This window comes from Podarcis pityusensis, assembly GCF_964106645.2.
Source record: "Podarcis pityusensis genome assembly, chromosome: 10".
Lineage (NCBI taxonomy): Eukaryota > Metazoa > Chordata > Lepidosauria > Squamata > Lacertidae > Podarcis > Podarcis pityusensis.
Window position 1 is genome coordinate 53144850 of NC_138035.1, and position 17809 is coordinate 53162658.

Sequence of the window (17809 nt, forward strand, 5' to 3'; positions counted from 1 at the left end):
CATTAGGGTCATGACCCCAATGGAACCTCCTTCTGAAGGAGGTTAAGAAACTGATTCTATACTCAGGGTTAGATCTAACCTGTCCCAGTGAAATCAATGTGAAAAACTAGTAATGACTTGGATTTCAATTGGATCTAAGTGCAACTGATTTAATTCAATTGGATCTAAGTTCAGCTAATTCTCAGTGGCCTGAGATTCCCAGAAGGGGTTGCAAGACATTTTTTTTAAAGCAGGTGTTATCAGCTGATATGATTCTCTTTCCCTTTCCATTACGTACTGTGACCATTTACAGTTCATTTCATCTTTTTAAAAATTTCCTCTATCATTGTATTTGAGCAATCTTACAAAACTGGCAAATTCTCCATTCTCAAGATCAAACAAGATGTGATTGGGGCAGTCATGCTTGATATTTAAGTATTTATTGTATGTTTTTATAAGGCATCTCATAATAAGATCTCTAGATATCATACCAAATACACACAATTTTGTTGTTGGCATCAGTCTGTCTCAGAGACAATGGAGTGCACCTCTGGGGGTGAAGTCAGACCATTGCATTAGCAGACCAAACTGACCTCCTTGGGGCGCAAGCCTGGGCAGTGTGTGTGGAGGTCCTGGGCTGCTCACACACAAATAACCATCTCAATGAAAACAAACTTGAATAAAAAGCTGCAAGAAACAAGCGAGCCAAAAGCCCCAAACACCAAACTAGCATAATAAAATACCACATGCAGCACAGAAATGAAAACAGCTACAAAACAGACTTAAAACACGATCTTAAAAAGGCATGGGGAAACAAAAATGCTAGACTTAGCTTGGTACTGAGAAGACAACAATGCAGACAACCAGACAAACGTCCCTAGGGAGAACATTCCTAGCTCGGAGACCACCACCAAAAAAGACCCTCTCATGATAAACTGCTGAGCTACAGACAGGCATGTAGTGAAGGACTTCAATAGATAACCTTAAGCCAGTGTTAGCCAACATGGTTCCATCCAAATATTGCTGAACTGCTGATCATGCTGGCTGGGGCTTATGGAAATTTGAGTACATCTTCTGGTGGGCACCAGGTTGACTAACCCTATCTTAAGGCATAAAGGAAAAAGCATTCCATTAGGTTCTGAATGGTGCTGGAGGAGACTCTTGAGAGTCCCATGGACTGCAAGAAGATCAAACTGATCCATTCTGAAGGAAATCAGCCCTGAGTGCTCACTGGAAGGACAGATTGTGAAGCTGAGGCTCCAATACTTTGGCCACCTCATGAGAAGAGAAGACTCCCTGGAAAAGACCCTGATGTTGGGAAAGATGGAGGGCACAAGGAGAAGGGGACGACAGAGGATGAGATGGTTGGATAGTGTTCTCAAAGCTACCAGCATGAGTTTGACCAAACTGCGGGAGGCAGTGGAAGACAGAAGTGCCTGGCGTGCTCTGGTCCATGGGGTCATGAAGAGTCGGAAACGACTAAATGACTAAACAACAACAACAAGGTTCTGAATTCCCAAGCTATGTAGGTCTGTATAGGTCAGAAGCAGCATCTTGAATTGGGCTCAGAAACAGATTAGAAACAAACACCGGTGAGAAAGGGCTGAGTCCAAAGTATAATGTTCTTTTTTCCTACCCTTGCTCTGACCGTGGAAGTGGTGTAGACTGGGAGTAAAGTGACTGAAGCAAATGAGCATGGGGTGTTAATGGGGCTGCCATATCTGGAATTTTCCAGATATATCCAGGATTCGTCTGTTGGAAATAATGTCTGGGTGGAATTTCAGAAAATAGGTGAAAATGGCCAGGAAAACCCAGCTGTATGGCAACCCATATCAGAAGTGGGCTTTTTGTGTGTGTGTGTGAATTCCCTTAAAAAAAAAAAAAGCTCACAAACTTAAACAACTTTTTTGTTCGGATTTTCATGTTGTGAAATATGGCAACCCTAAGTAAAGGGAGGCTTCAATTCCCCATGTGCCCACCTCTTTGGATATGAACTGTATATTAGCCCCATCTTATCAGTGAACAGGGAAGATTCAAAATTACAAAAAGGTGTTGGCCCCACCAGTTAGTTTGGCCCTTAATTTTCCCTAGAGTTAGAACCTGTTTAGGATGCAGTTATTCAACAGCGATGAACAGGAAGCAAGAGAATAACATATTAAATACTGCTGAAATTGTGACGCACACTTCCTTAAGTTACTAAATTCATAGAGCAGTTGGAACCATTGAAAGCATGTTTTGTGAAACAGTACCAGCATTGCAAATCTTTCTTGGCAAATTCCACACCTCTGAAATAATACTATTTCTTGTGTAGCCACGTGTGTGGGTGAGAGATATATATCCCAGGAAAGAGAGGGGGGAACCCAACAAAAGAGTGTTTTATAAAGCAGCCCCGTGTTCTTTGGTAAATTATACTAGCTAGCCATGGTATCACACATTTAGGCATAACAGTGGTTCGGGGAGGCAAAATAGATATGGAAAACCTGAAAACATGTGCATAGCCTAGAGAAAAAGAGATTAATAGGGACATGCTCTGAAATATTTTCAAAGCTACTAGAATGAAAAAGGAGAGCAATTGCTCAGAGTCATTTAGATTGGGAAAAGCAGAACCATGACAGAGAGCTATAACACCATAAATCTGAGTACTTACAACCACTATAGAAGTAGTACTATTTTATTTTTTAAAAGATTAGGCTAAATATATTGATTAACCCATATTCTATAGAAGACCACCTGGATTTTTGCAAAAAGAACTCAACTATTGAACGTGAGTTAGCTTGGAAGAAAAGTGAGACAGGTTAATTTGAATACTTTGTTTTCTGACAACACCAGAATTTCCAGATCAGAAAGACACAACCAAGGAGGGGCAGATCTATCAATGCTGGTTCTTGTTGGGATTTCATTCCTCCCGTTGCAGGATGTGTGATTGTTTTCATCACATGTCTGTGTTGACATTCCATACTGTTGGAGTCATGTGAACGGAAGTTCAGTTACACTGTTCCGTTATGTCGTACTTTTGCTTTTCTTCTCTCTTGGAGATGAAGGAGAGAGGAGCCATGATTTCCTTTGTTCTGTTTTGTACATAATAAAGTAGCTTAAAAATCCACACCTCCAATGCCTAGCTTCTGCTTGGACTCTGCTTTTGTATTGTGTGCACATATCTTTGGATGTGTGTCGCAGAAGCATGTCAGAAAAGAAGAGTGATGGATCTTCCCGAGGGTCACTTGTGGGGGAGAACGCTCCTGCCTGACGTTCTCTAGTTGGTGCAAGAAGCCCAGTGAGGTCTCTCTCTGTGTACCCAGGCACAACAGTTCTCTCAATTTCTCATTTTCCAATCTTAAATTCAATTTGCTACATTTTCAAGTCAGTTTTTTAAAATTATTTTTTAAGTACTCATGAAAATTCATCAGCATTTTGGGTGGAGTTTTTCTTGGGATGCACATTATTATGAGCAATTTTATTCGTCTGTGGCAAAACAGCAATGGGAACAGTACATCATTGTTTATGTAATTTTGGCTGATATGCACACTTTTGATAAAACATATTTCCCCTAATATTTAAGCTCTCCATATTATAATGCATTCTGTATGTCATTTCCCATGAATATATGCATTTTTATGTACACTTTACCTTATTATATGCATTTTTATAGACATAACTTGGCTGAAGAACTGCATTGCAAAATTCAGGAAATATTTTTGGAGAATGATTGTTTCAGTCTGTGTATTATTTTGAAAAGTGTGAACTAGTTGAATCTGCCTTTAAATTCAAACTGAATCAAATTTCTCTCCTATCTCTAGCAGTGACCTAACCATTCTGAAACCTCAACCATTTTGAAATGAATTAATGTGCTGCTGACATAACTTTTAACGTTTTGCATGTATATTCTTTTGCAGAAAACAGCAGGAAGATAGCATGCATTTTCATAAATTAAGGACAGCAAAGATTATCTCACATACAGTGTTTTTAGATATAGCTCGGAGAAAGGGTTTCAACATGATGTACCTTTTAGCTTTGCGAAATGCAACTGAACTGCTGATGCTTAAGGAAGGTTAACTTGAGAATCGACGGTAATAAAATTATATGATATAAGTGTGTCAAAGAGCCAAGATGTAGCAAAAAGATTTTTTATGAGAGTTGGAAGGGCCAAAGGCCAATGTAAGAAAAAAGAATTTATGTAGCATTCCAAGAATAAAAACTGCTTGAATGAGAGAGGTTACCAGTTAGGACATTGGAAAAACTTGCCAATTTCAACTAATTAGTAGCAAAGTTAGCACCAGAAATTATCTGGCAAGATTATTTTTCCAAGCCAAACTGAGAAGTAGAAAAAATTATCAAGCTGTCTTTACCACCTCCGTCACCTACAAAAGCCATTCTGTGACACCACCAATCAAAACTCCATTATTCAAATGCCCTTGTATTTGTGTATTTTTAAAAATTCTTATCTGCTCCTGAGTTTTAAACCTTTATTTTAACATACAGTTAAGAAAAAGTTTTTAAAAGGTGAAGAGGTTCACAGCACCATGCAAAGGAACAGCAACAATGCCTCTGCTCAACAAGCTGTCAGGCAGGAAGGAGAGTCATGGTATTGGGCCTACTATCTCACCGCTGGAGGTCAGGTAACTCTCTGGCTTTTTCCCACCCTGCCTGCCTCTATTTGCTGCCTATTGCTGCACCCCACTGGCAGCTGTGGATCACTCTGGGCCAGTCCAACCCAACTCACAGCAGTCTGTATGTAAGGTAAAAGGTAAAGGTAAAGGACCTCTGGATGGTTAAGTCCAGTCAAAGACGACTATGGGGTTGTGGTGCTCATCTCGCTTTCAGGCTGAGGGAGCCGGCGTTTGTCCACAGACAGCTTCCCGGGTCATGTGGCCAGCATGACTAAACCACTTCTGGGGCAACGGGACACTGTGACGGAAACTGGAGCACACAGAAATGCTGTTTACCTTCCCGCCACAGTGGTAGCTATTTATCTACTTGCACTGGCATGCTTTCAAACTGCTAGGTTGGCAGGAGCTGGGACAGAGCAACGGGAGCTCACACCATCATGGGCATTCAAACCACAGACTTTCTGATCAGCAAGCCCAAGAGGCTCAGTGGTTTAGACCACAGCATCACCCGCATCCCTCATACTGTAGGTGTATGACCCCGGCTCATCCAAATCCCCACAAAATATGCCTGATTTGGGTAAAGCCTCAGGCAAATCTGGTGCACAGCCCTAGCTAGTACCCTCAGAAACCAGAAATAACAGTTCCGACTTTTCTGGCGAAGAGTGTGAATCAGTCCACTTGCCACCAGTGGCTGTTAGCTCTCCTAAGAGTCCCTAATGGCAGTGGACATGGTCAGTGGCCATCCAGAAATAGCAGAGCGCCATCCCTTTAAATTCATTGCGACTTCACTTGAATGACAGGGCTCTTCCATTCATAAGGCCCTGCTTTGGTTACGATAGCTCAGATTGATATGTGCGTCTTCTCTGTCAGTTCTCCCAGGCCTGCCACTGCCACCTGGAACAGCCTTTTTCACTTCTCGTGCTTAATCCTGCAAGATTTGCTTAGTGCCTTTTGGGATCACAGTCTGGGCAGAGCAGGAAATCTATAAGCAGAGCTGACCATTTAGGCACTCCAGCAATTTCACACACTCCTTAATGAGACTGCTCTGCACTAAACCCTTCAAATAAGTGAATGCCTTCAGCCTGCGATGCACATTCACATTTAGATATGCACAGAACGCCGTGTTCTACACGCTACGATCTGTGATGACCATTGCAAGAAGCTCTCCAACGCTTGAAACATTCTCGATCTCTTTTGTTTACTCCTCGTGGATTTGTTTGCCATGTACATATCCATTCTGTGCAGCTTTGAGACTGTGCGTTCTTCAAAAGCTACAAGCTGCATGGAAAAACACTGCCTGTGCGTTTCACATATCCTCCCATTTAGGGAGCAGATTTTATCTCTCTAGCTAGCTCCTTCTGGCATGATTTGATTGGGCCAGATGGAAAATTACCTCAACTCAGAGATTTCAACACAATAAATCATATGAGCCTTCCTCTCTTCTAAGTAAAATGTGGGCAAAAGAAAATTGCTCCCGATGACAAGAACTACTATGTAAACTTTACGAACTGGTGCCCGAGTTGACTCATTTTCTTCTTTCCTCCTCATCCTTCCCCCACCCCATCTTCATATCAGGTCTTCTAAATTCTAAGCCTGTGGGCAAGGACTGTCTTGTTTTTATTGATTTTTATGCAAGCAGCTCCAGGAGCTTTTTGAAATGTTTAAAATAAATAAAATCAGGCACACAACTTCCTCTGTTGCTTTGACTGGCCAGTGGTGATGGTATGTCAACAGTTTTCCTCCCTGGCCCAATTAAGATGCAAGGGAACGAGGTTTTGAATCGACGTGCACAACTGATTGTGCCTTCTCGATAAGAGAGTTCCCCTGTTGTATGATAGTTTTAGAGCACTGTCCATCGCACATTGCTTGGCAACCAGAAGATCCCAGGCCTGGAATCCCAAAAGATAACCTTAGATGCGGGGAAGTAGAGGCGGGGGTTGTCTTTGAGCCTGGAAAGCTCCCATAAGCAAAGAGCCCTACACTGGATGGAGCAATTCCCTGATTCCATACAAGGAACCTTTATATATTCCAAATAAATCATATATGACTCCATATAAGGCAGCTTTCGATGTTCAGATTGTGCCAGGGTGTGTGAGTTCACTGATAAGCTGTCCATAAGTGACAAAGATCGGAAACCTAACAGTTGATGTGTGCAAACAAGGTGAATATGACTAATAAACTTTATTTGTACATTTATGAAAGCAGAACAGGGATGAGGTTGCCTGGTTTCTCCAATCCATAGCAGTCCCCAACCCATTCCGCACCATCCTCTACACTGTTCTGAAGGATCCCCCTGCCAACCGAAACAGATTTCGACCCAGTGGATCAAAGGCCATTCCAGAAATGGAAGGGCATAAAGGGAGTCCATCCATATTCTGCAATTCAGGATGCAATCATTTTTCACTAAATCACTTTTCCATGAGTTTTGCCTGAAAGCAAGATTTCATTTTAGTTTTGTTTCTGCTATTTAATTTTTGCATGCCCACCAGTCCCTTTTAAATTTAAATAAAATTATGCACACTTCTTTTTTTGGACTCTGAGTATATTACTGTTTTCCAGCTGTATTCTGGTTAAGTAACACTGAATCTAATCTGAAATGCAGTTGTGGATAAGATGAAGAGGGATTTATATTTTCTGTTTAGCATTAGAGTGCAGAGGGATAAATAGCTCTCAAATTTCCACAATAAGACAACGCATCAAGGATATTTACATTCCCCATTACTGTATGTTATAGCTTCCAAGATCTGTGAAGAAACGTAATCAGTAATTCTTCCCCTTCAACAATCCCTTGGGTCCCCTTAAGCCTTCTCTGGAAGAGGTCAGAGACATGCCAGAAAAGTTCGCCAAAGGGTCTGATGATCTCTTGGCTAGAATTGCTCTTATTCTTTTCTCAACACCAGTCAGATTTCTATTCTCTTTGTTATTAGTTTTTATCTCTCTTTTGTTTGGTAGCCTTTATTTCTGTGGCACATGGGAGGCTGCCAAACTGGGTCTTTGACCAGGGTGAAATAAAGCCTAGTTTCACCCCTGGTTGAAGTTCATACATATACAGCTAGCCTACCTGGCTCATCAGGTTTGCCAACTTTCATAGCCTTGCAGTAAACCACTTGCCAGGGCAAACTGTTATTACTCCAGGAGGAAAGATTCTCCATTATTTAAATGCCCTTATGGCACATTAGTTCATGTGCTCAAGCACAGTATTTTAGTGAGCAACTTGACTAGTGGCAATGTAACCACACGAAACATTGTTTACATTGCCAACTTCAGCTGAGATAGCCACATACCTTCAGATGGATTATGTATAGAACACGTAACACAATAGGGTCCTCTTCACACATTAGCTGCACATAGAGGGCAAGCCTATTGAAAGGACTCAGCCAGGGCTACACAGATAACCCCACTTTCAAAGTTGAATTTTTCATCCTGCTCCATCCATTGCCACTACTATCACATTGAGAGTAATATTGGCAGCAAGGAGTCTTCTCTATGGAGGTTACCTATGGAATTCAGAACCCTGATGAATAAATAAAGCACCACACTGCAGATATTATTTTCAACACAAAAAGGGGCAGGAGGAATTCATATTGAAAGATGGGGCTAAGTACACATACATGAGGCCCCTTTAAACAGGCTTGGCCTCAAATTCCTCATGAATGTGAGACATTTTTTTTGCAAATTTAAGTTATGTGAAAAACCTCTAAAATAGAAAAATCAACTCCAAAATCTAGAATTCATCAACACACACACCCAAAGGGTTTTTTAAATAAATTTTATTACTGCCTCAGAGTTCAGTTCATAAAACAGATTAAGAAGGTTTACTTTGACCTACTTCAACAGAACCAATATAGTCTCAGTACACCAGTGCAAATAGTTTGGAGACTGCACTGGTAATTTGACTGTCTGAGAGCAATTCCACAATAACATAGCAAACAAAACTACAGACAACGATGTCAGTGAAATTTGAGTTTCGGGTCAACTTTCATAAAGCACCTGTGGACTCTGTGCTTGGAGAATGTATAAAGTGTGCAATAGTGATAGCTAAAGAGGTGAATTTTCTCTATGAGACCTCATATTTGACTTCATCTAAAGTACTGTGTCCACCTCTGGAGGCTACGTTTTAAGAAGGCCATAGAGTCTGTATATTACAAAAAGAGGGTTCAGAAGAGGGCAATGAAGATCATCCACAGTTTGGGAAAACAACTCTTCTGCGGAAAGTTTGGAGGAACTGAGTATGTTTATCCTGGAAAAGAAATGAATGAGGGGCAGGGGACATTGTAATTTTCTCCAAATACATGAAGGATTATGACACTGGGGAGAGCAAAGACTGACACAATGAGATCCAATGAGCTAAAGTTACAACAAGGTAGATTTTGATTGCATACCAGAAGAAACGTCTTGATGTTAAGAGCAGTTTGACAAATGAATGAATTACCTGATGTGGTTCTGGGTTTTGCACCACTGAATGTCTTCAAAGAAAGGTTGGAAAGCCATTCATTGGGTATGCTCTAGTTTAGATTTCCTAGTGTTGCCATATTTCCACCTACTGTGTGATACTGCAATTCTAACACTTACATCCACATCTAAAGTGATACCTACCACAAACACTTTCTGCAACCATTCAGTGGCATGGTTCACACAATAGGCTAAGCTAAGCCTGGGTTCAGTGCATGCTCTGGGAGACAAGCTTGCAGCCACTTCAGTCCTTATGGCTGCCATGCTAAACTAAGCCAAGGCAAAAGCAAACCTACAAAACCCTCAGTAAAATTGTGCTTTATTAGTTTTCCAGTTAAACTACACTGTAATATTGTTTCCTAAAACCTGCTAGAAGCATGGGTTAATTTAAAGAAAAGTACTATACAAATGGAAGCAAAATCACTCAACATATAATTTTCCACTTTTAAGAAAAGGAATGGGGAGCCATAAGTTCTTTTAATGGTTATTGGCTGCAGTTCAGTACAGGGTGGTTTTTTTAAAAAGTCATTATAAATAGCTTTGACGGCTTGTTTAAAAATCTAGATTAAACCAGGCAATATCAAAGTAACAGCATTACAGTACATTTGCTCCTTTGCACAGAGCAAAGCTATTCTCTGAATAATAAAATACAATAAGCCTGCTTTTCTTAATTCAGTCTAGCGCTGCAAAGTAATTAACAGTTATATTTGTAGCTGCCCAGTTATATTTTTCAGAGGTTCCTGTTTTTAGTGCATCACACTTTCTATTGCATCGTTCTGAATCCTAGTTTGTTTGTTTTTTTAACAAACACAACATTCTATCATCTACCTATCTAGAAAAAGAAATAGGTAAAAGGGGGGAGGGGACCAATACTGGCTAGAGTCTGACTTGCATTCCTTTCATTGAGATGTGAAGGCCAAGGGGGTGAAGGGGAAAGGACATGGGTGTGTAATTTCCTCTAATTTTTCTTTTCTGGGCCCTCACATCTGTATCTTCCCATTGTATAACATTACTATAACATCTACTTTTGTTTCAAAGAATGCAGATATCCATCATGATTCTTAAAAATAACTATTTTTTTTTATTCTGATCCTATAATAATTAAGCCCAAACATTACAGTATTAAATACTTTTTAAGTAGGTTTTTTTTAAGTAAAAATGGGGACTTAGCATATGCCCCACACATTGTTTAGAATGCACACACAGTCTTAATACCAGGAAACTTCATTTTTACATTCCAAAAATGTAAACTATAAAGGTAAAGGGACCCCTGACCATTAGGTCCAGTCGTGACTGACTCTGGGGTGGTGGCGCTCATCTAGCTTTATTGGCTAAAGGAGCCGGAGTACAGCTTCCGGGTCATGTGGCCAGCATGACTAAGCCACTTCTGGTGAAACAGAGCAGCACATGGAAACGCCGTTTACCTTCCTGCCACTACTTGCACTTTGACGTGCTTTCGAACTGCTAGGTTGGCAGGAGCAGGTACCGAGCAACAGGAGCTCACCCCGTCGCGGGGATTCGAACCGCCGACCTTCTGATCGGCAAGTCGTAGGCTGTGGTTTAACTCACAGCATCACCCGTGTCCCTAATGTAAACTATAATATCAGACAAATACAGGAAGTAACCTAATTATTTGATCTTAAATTATTTTACATTTCCCAATGTGGCACAGTAGGTTCTGAATGATCCCAGTGCAATTGTCTTATTGTTCCAGCCCGCAGTCCCTCTCTTAAGGCTATATCCTAAAGGAGTGGGGAAAGAACATTGTGTGTGTGTGTGTGTGTGTGTGTGTGAGTGAGTGAGAGAGAGAGAGAGAGATTCTTTTTTCAACCATGTCAATCTGTGTCCCATGAAGCTCATTATGCTTGTCTACAAGTTTAACCACGTCTGGCTTTATCTACATTATGGAAGCTCTTTGGCTAAAATTGACAGCGGAGCGTGAAGGTCAGTAGATGATGGCCTTAAATGCAACCCATCTTCCAAAGATAGTATTTATACATGCTGTTTGATGGGAAAATGCATTAGTACCCCAAAATCAGAGTTTTGACATAGATAACATTTTGCACTTGATTGACCTTTGTTATAAGAAAAATAGGAGACAGGATTCACTTCTGCCACCACGATACCCTTTTCCTTTTGCTCGTCCATTCCACACTTATGGAAAAAAAGGAAAGAATTACAATGTGGGGAAGTAGGCTTCACAAAGAGCAGGGTGTACACTTTCAGAACCTTGATCTACAAATTGGAGTGCTCAAGGACATTTCCATCAATTCATAGCATGCACTGATGGCCTTCATTCATTTATGCAGTGACACAGGGAGTGGTATACACCAGGGTATCAAAATGTCACCTAAAGCAGTATTAATGAGACGGATGCATCCTGCTGTACAGTGTCATTTCCATTGGCACTCTAGCAGCTAGCTACTTTATGCACGACACACTGTCTTCTATAATTGCTTATGTCACACAGTGACTGGAATGCCTTCAGTTTGTTCTGTCTCTGAATTGCCCCCACCTCCATATTTAGCCCCTTCTGCCATGGCCCCAATCTCCATCCAAATACATCTTAAGCATATCATCTTGTTTACTTATTCTGGAAACCCATCACCAATTCCAACAATCTGCTCCCAGCTACAACACACATATCAAAATAGACTAGTGCTGTTGTTGTCATCCGTGAGAATCTAGACACAGTTTGCGCTCTGAATGCTTTTGGACTTACATTCTTTCTTCACCCATTTTACTCTGAAGATCACATCTTATCATAGCTTTTCCCCATAAAGACTCACCCATGGCTTCTGTCATTTCCATTTCTCTGATTATTCTTCTCATCTCTGTTCACCTGGCTACCTCCCTTCCAGAATCACAAAATCAAGTGATCGCCATGTCGAAACAGCCATTACAGAGTATAGTTGCCTTCCTATAAGTTGCCCTCTGCAAGGTCCACTTCTATTCAAAGACTTCCCAGACTATCTTAGGGGCATCACACAGCCTCTGCTTCAATATTCCCATCTCACTTGTCATTGTCAACTCCTCATCTCTGTCCCAGGCAAGTCTTCCTAATGTATATTATACAAAGCTCTGGGCTTTTCTGTGTCCTGCTTGGCTCCCAGCACACCGTTGGCACTAAATAAATATCAAACCACAGTAATAGTACTCAAAGTCAGAAAACTCCTACAGCATCAATTATTTCAGAGTGATAAGAATTTTCTGCTGTTAAACAGTACCCCCTCGGGACCTGTTCTGATATACCAGTGTAGGAATAAGTTTATCTAAGGCAAGGACAGGGAATCTGTGGTCCTCCAGATGTTGATGAACTCCAGCTACCATTATTCCCAGCCGACATAGTCAATGGTCAAAGATTATGGGAGCTGCAGCCATTCCAATCCCTGCTTTAAGTGTTCTTAATCAAGACAACCAACCACACACGTCAAAGTTCTCCCCACATCCTGCAACAGCATGATGAGACAAACTGGCCTGCCCCCTACAGAACTTTGTCTTTTAAAATAAACTTTTGGGGACCGAATCCCCACAAGTTTTTATTACTGTATATTATGTGGTATAAAATACACATGGAGAAAAAGGTTATGACTTACCGGGCCAAAAGTATTGCTGTCAAAGCTGTGTCCGCGATGATCACCCTCTACCCACATGTGGCCGTGGGGAACCTTTACGTATTTCTTCTTGTAGCCTATGGTTCTAAAGAGAAATGCAAACGCACAGTTAGTGGTGTAAAACAAAAACAAAAAACATTTCAGCCCCCAAAGCAAACAACCAATACGGATCGCTTTTCACAATGTAACAAAATAGAAACTAAAGCATACAGATTAGTTCTGGCCCCACCCCAGGATGGTTCATGCATATAACCCTGGTAACTTTTGGAACTGCTTACAATGCAATTGTGTGCATGCATAGAAGTAAAGTCCTACTGAGAAGTAAAACCCTACTGTGTTTGGTGGGATTCCCTCACTAAAAAGTGTATTTAGGGTTAAAGCCTAAAATGTAGGGCTCTAGGAGTGGAATTCTTTTTTCACTGCTGAATATTTGCTCCAGATAGAGCTGAACTAAGATTTCTCAGAGGAAACTTCTGAGATTTTTCTTTCGCCTCTCACCTTCGATTTCCCACTTCCCAATTTTATCCAGATATAACACCCTGCCCCAGCAGCTACAATATGTGCCCCATAATGCATTATGGAGGATTATGAAGAATGCAAAATGGCAGATAGACTAGCAAGACATTTGCTGCTGCTGCCCTTCGCGTTACCAACAAAAAACTGAAAGCGACGAAGGAAGGAGTTGTTCTTCTCCCACAGGTAATAATGAGCCTCATCCCTGAGAAACTGTTGAAGCAATTTCTCCCCTCCCTGGAGAAATTCGGTGAAATAGTCCCCACAATGTCTTTGTTCACAGATAGAGCAGAACATTCCCAGAGTCCATTTGCAGACTGCAGGAAGCAGCCTTGAGCTCTGCGCCAGGATTCTATTTCTGTTTAGACTTCTGGGTTTCAGTAGTAACCTCAAAGGCAAAGCGAGATACGTCTGGGGAAAACTTCTTAGGAGAGAGCAAGTTACACAAGTAGTTCAAGAGGTGACGTTCTGCTGTGAGCTTGTTCTGAACCAAAGCCCTCACATGATATCAGGAAGCATTCTAGCGCTGCAGGGACTGATGTTCCAAGGAGACAAATTCAAAACCATGATAATCATCCGAGACACATAAATTTTGTTCCTGGAATGATGTTATTTTTATCATTATTCTCCATTACACACCCTGTAGCATACTGCAGATGGGGGTGGGGAGGGCGGGGACTACATTAACCCCAATTCCCTGGGGGTCAGGACAAATGCAGCTGCTCTGAGCACCCAATGTCATAGGCAGGGAAATTTCCACTATACAAATAGTGTTACCCTGTATGGATAATGGCACACAGAACTTTGGATCATGTCCATATATCACATTAACGGGTGGTTTTAATTAGTATTCGAAACTCCCATTGTTCTAGACGCATTTTGCGACAGGGAATTTCATGAGCAGTTTCTGAGCTCTGGATGCAGGAATGCGTCTAAAATTTCAGATTAAAACTGCAGAGTGGAAGGAAAGGAGGACCTTTTTCTGCCTCCCCACTTCCAGCTACTCTCTGAGACCCTCTTAAGGATAGTAGGGGGGTGGGCAGGGGAAGGACTAGATCATGGGTAGGCAAACTAAGGCCTGGGGGCCAGATCAGGCCCAATCGCCTTCTAAATCCAGCCTGCGGACAGTCCAGGAATAAGCATGTTTTTACATGAGTAGAATGTGTGCTTTTATTTAAAATGCATCTCTGGGTTATTTGTGGGACATAGGAATTCATTTATTTATTTTCTTCAAAATATAGTCCAGCCCCCCCACAAGGTCTGAGGGTCAATGGACCGGCCCCCTGCTGAAAAAAATTGCTGACCCCAGGACTAGATCCTGTGAAAAATGAACATAATATTTTAGCTGCAGTTCATTCATTTTCACGCTTGGCAAATCCACACCGTGATCAACTCCCTCCCAGAAACCAATGTCCCCACTGTGGAAGGACGTGTGGGTCCAGAATTGGCCTCCACAGTCATTTACAGACTCATTGTTAAAACCGTGTCTATGGAAGACAATCTTACTCGGCTATGAGTGATCGCCAAAGAAGAAGATTCATTTTCAGTTTTGTATTCTTGTTATTAAAAAAATGTGTGCCTGGACATTCTGATGTTGTACCCATAACCTAGGTTTAAGGTGACAGTTAGGTCCTAGCTTTCATATCTCAGTTTCTAACACTGGTTTTAATGCGTAAGTGAAACAGAAAGTCACAATTTATGAACACAAAAGGCCTTCTAAAACTTTAAAACTGTCAATAAAGCAGGTATGGTTTTTTAAAAATAAAAATAAAATAAACAGTTAAGCTAAAAATGGATTAAAGCACATATCAGCTTCTGTCTCCTACCTTCCCATTTTCATTTCCCCTCCGATACTGCCTACCCTCATGCAGTTATGAGGTTTGAAAAGAGAATGATAAAGAGCCTACTGGCACACATATCATGAAAGGTGGGGCGATATTTGGGGCTTCACAGCTAGGGAGAGAAGGCACAAAGCTCCCTTTCCCATGTGCTGTGACCCCAATATTAATTTAAGAAAGAGACACAATGCACTACGTGTAACATGAAGGTTGACCCTTAGACTTATTATAGGTCACTTCCATAGTTCAAAACAGCCCCAGTTAACTCACAGGAACAGCTCCATGGAACAGACACACCATAGAATTTCATGCTAGCTAGAAGGAGGTTCATACAAAATTAACACGTAGGTACTCCATTGCTCAATAGAAACATGCAAATTAAATACTCCAAAAAGACAAGCCTTCTTCTCTCCTTATAAGCACTCCACACACTCTAATTTCATGAATGCCAAAATTATGCTTGAATGTAAAGCCATATACTCCTAAATATTAATACATCTTTACTGGAAAAAAATACTATATAAGGAACAACCATATCTTGGCTTAATATGCCAAGATATGACTGAGCCTTTCCGTTTTCCCTTCATGGTTGTTGTTTGTCAGGGAACTGACATCGGAGCTAGAGGCGGAGGGAAGGCTCTCAAATGATGCTGGAGAAGGGCCCAGCCGGGAGAGAGGCAGCTCAGCAGATGGGGAAGCAAATCAGCGCAACACCAGGGATAAAGGGGGGCAGATGGGGGAATCGGTGAGAGGGCTCCAGGACTCTTCACCGGACACCAGCGGGGAGAGCACGGGTCCCCCGCTACCCATGCCCTCCCTGCGCAGAAGACTTCCACGCAGGGAGAGTAGGAGGAGACTTGGCGTCAAACAACTTTTATGTTGGAAAAGGTTTAAGAAACGCCCACTGACGGATTCTGCTAGCGACTGAGGCAGCCACGAAGTGAAGGGCTGTCCAGACAGAAAGGTTTAACAAGGCAACATAGCCAGGAGAGGCGGCAACTTACGCACGAGCAACCCATACTCATTACATTGTTGTTTAGTCGTTTAGTCGTGTTCAACTCTTCATGACCCCATAGACCACAGCACGCCAGGCACTCCTGTCTTCCACTGCTTACCACACTTTGGTCAAACTCATGTTGGTAGCTTCAAGAACACTGTCCAACAATCTCGTCCTCTGTCGTCCCCTTCTCCTTGTGCCCTCAATCTCTCCCAACACCAGGGTCTTTTCCAGGAAGTCTTCTCTTCTCATGAGGTGGCCAATGTATTGGAGCCTCAGCTTCAGGATCTGTCCTTCCAGTGAGCATTCAGGCTGATTTCCTTAAGAATGGATAGGTTTGATCTTCTTGCAGTCCATGGGACTCTCAAGAGTCTCCTCCAGCACCATTCCAGCACCCTTCATGGTACACCCAAATAAAATGTGGAAGTATTCATTCAATTAGTCATAGTCCTTATTTCGTCCAAATAAGGAAACCATGGTTACCAGCTTCAGAACAAGATGGGCTCTTAAACCAACATGGCTTGTTCTTAAACCAGCCTGGCTTTATTCCAGGTTTGAACAAAATAGGAAACAGTGGTTTGCAGGAAGCTTTGCTTTGCATTCAGGTGTGCAGGGAAGTGGCTGCCTGAACGGGCAACAAGGGTAATTTCATACATCATCTTATTCAGTTGAGTTTTGCTCAAACAGACAGAGCCAACTCAAACCACGCCAAAACCACAAGCACACACAATGGAAACAAAACATCAAAACAAAGTAGGGGATCACAAGCCAATGGATCGATGCATGGGACCTGGAGGTTGAGTACAAGAATAAAAGATACCTTTTATCATATGTGGTGGGCTTGTAAGATAAAAATAGCTTTCTGGGAGATGATATATAATGAAATGGAAAAAAATGTTTAAAATAACTTTTGTTAAAAAATCAGAAGCTTTTTTATTAGGAATTACAGGTATAGACATTCCGAAGGAGCAGAAAAGACTTTTGTATGTATGGAGCAACAGCTGCATGGATGTTATTGGCCCATAGTTGGAAAGATGACAAAGTCCCAACCAGAGAAGAATGGCAAACCAAGTTGATGGACTATGCCAAGATGGCAAAGCTGACCGGAAAACTCAGAAACCAAGAGGATACAATTGGGAATGGGGAAAAATTATAAGTTATCTAGGAGACCACTGTAAGCAGATAGAAACAAGAGCAGGATTTTGACTCACTTGTAGTGTAAAAACCATGGATGATATGGTTTGATATAAAAACTGGAGTACGTATTAATATGCAGTTGTAGACATTTAAGATAAGACTCCATGGACGGGATTGGGGGAGGGGGTCGCAAGATTTGGGGAATCTTTACATACAGTATGATTTTATCGAAGTGTGTTTATTTGTATTTTTTATTTGTAAAATTAATAAAATGTATGGGGGGGGAGGGAACAATGGAGGAAGTGGGGAAATGTAGCACCAAAATCCCATAATGTTTCTCAAGCAAGCACTGCCAGGGTTAGCGAAAATCAGTGTGCTACTGGGTGGGTGGTGGGGTAGATACTAGAATACAGCTTGTGGAATGTGTGAAGAGCCAGTGCTATTTTTCTAGAAAAAGAGGTACCAGAACTCACTGTGAACTCTTCCCTTGTTCTCTTATAATGACAATGGCTCCCACCTGAGAGGTGCAGGAACTGAGTTCCAGCGAGTTCCGCCTGAAAAAGGCCCTGTGAAGATCCACATATCAGTGAATGCTGAAACAATTTGGTGGCAGACCAGTAGGACCATCAGGCACTAGCAGTGGCGTAGCGTGGGTTGTCAGCACCCAGGGCA

At 41.7% G+C, this 17809-nt stretch overlaps 1 protein-coding gene across 2 annotated transcripts in view; it reads right to left on the minus strand.

The window, feature by feature from the left end:
- The window catches only part of IMMP2L (inner mitochondrial membrane peptidase subunit 2), a 478312-nt gene that overhangs the window by 93625 nt on the left and 366878 nt on the right, over positions 1 to 17809 (minus strand). For both annotated transcript variants that reach the window (XM_081022425.1, XM_081022426.1), the window contains exon 5: positions 12635 to 12737. In XM_081022425.1, the coding sequence (XP_080878551.1) occupies positions 12635 to 12737 (103 nt within the window). The remainder of the gene's footprint in view (positions 1 to 12634; positions 12738 to 17809) is intronic.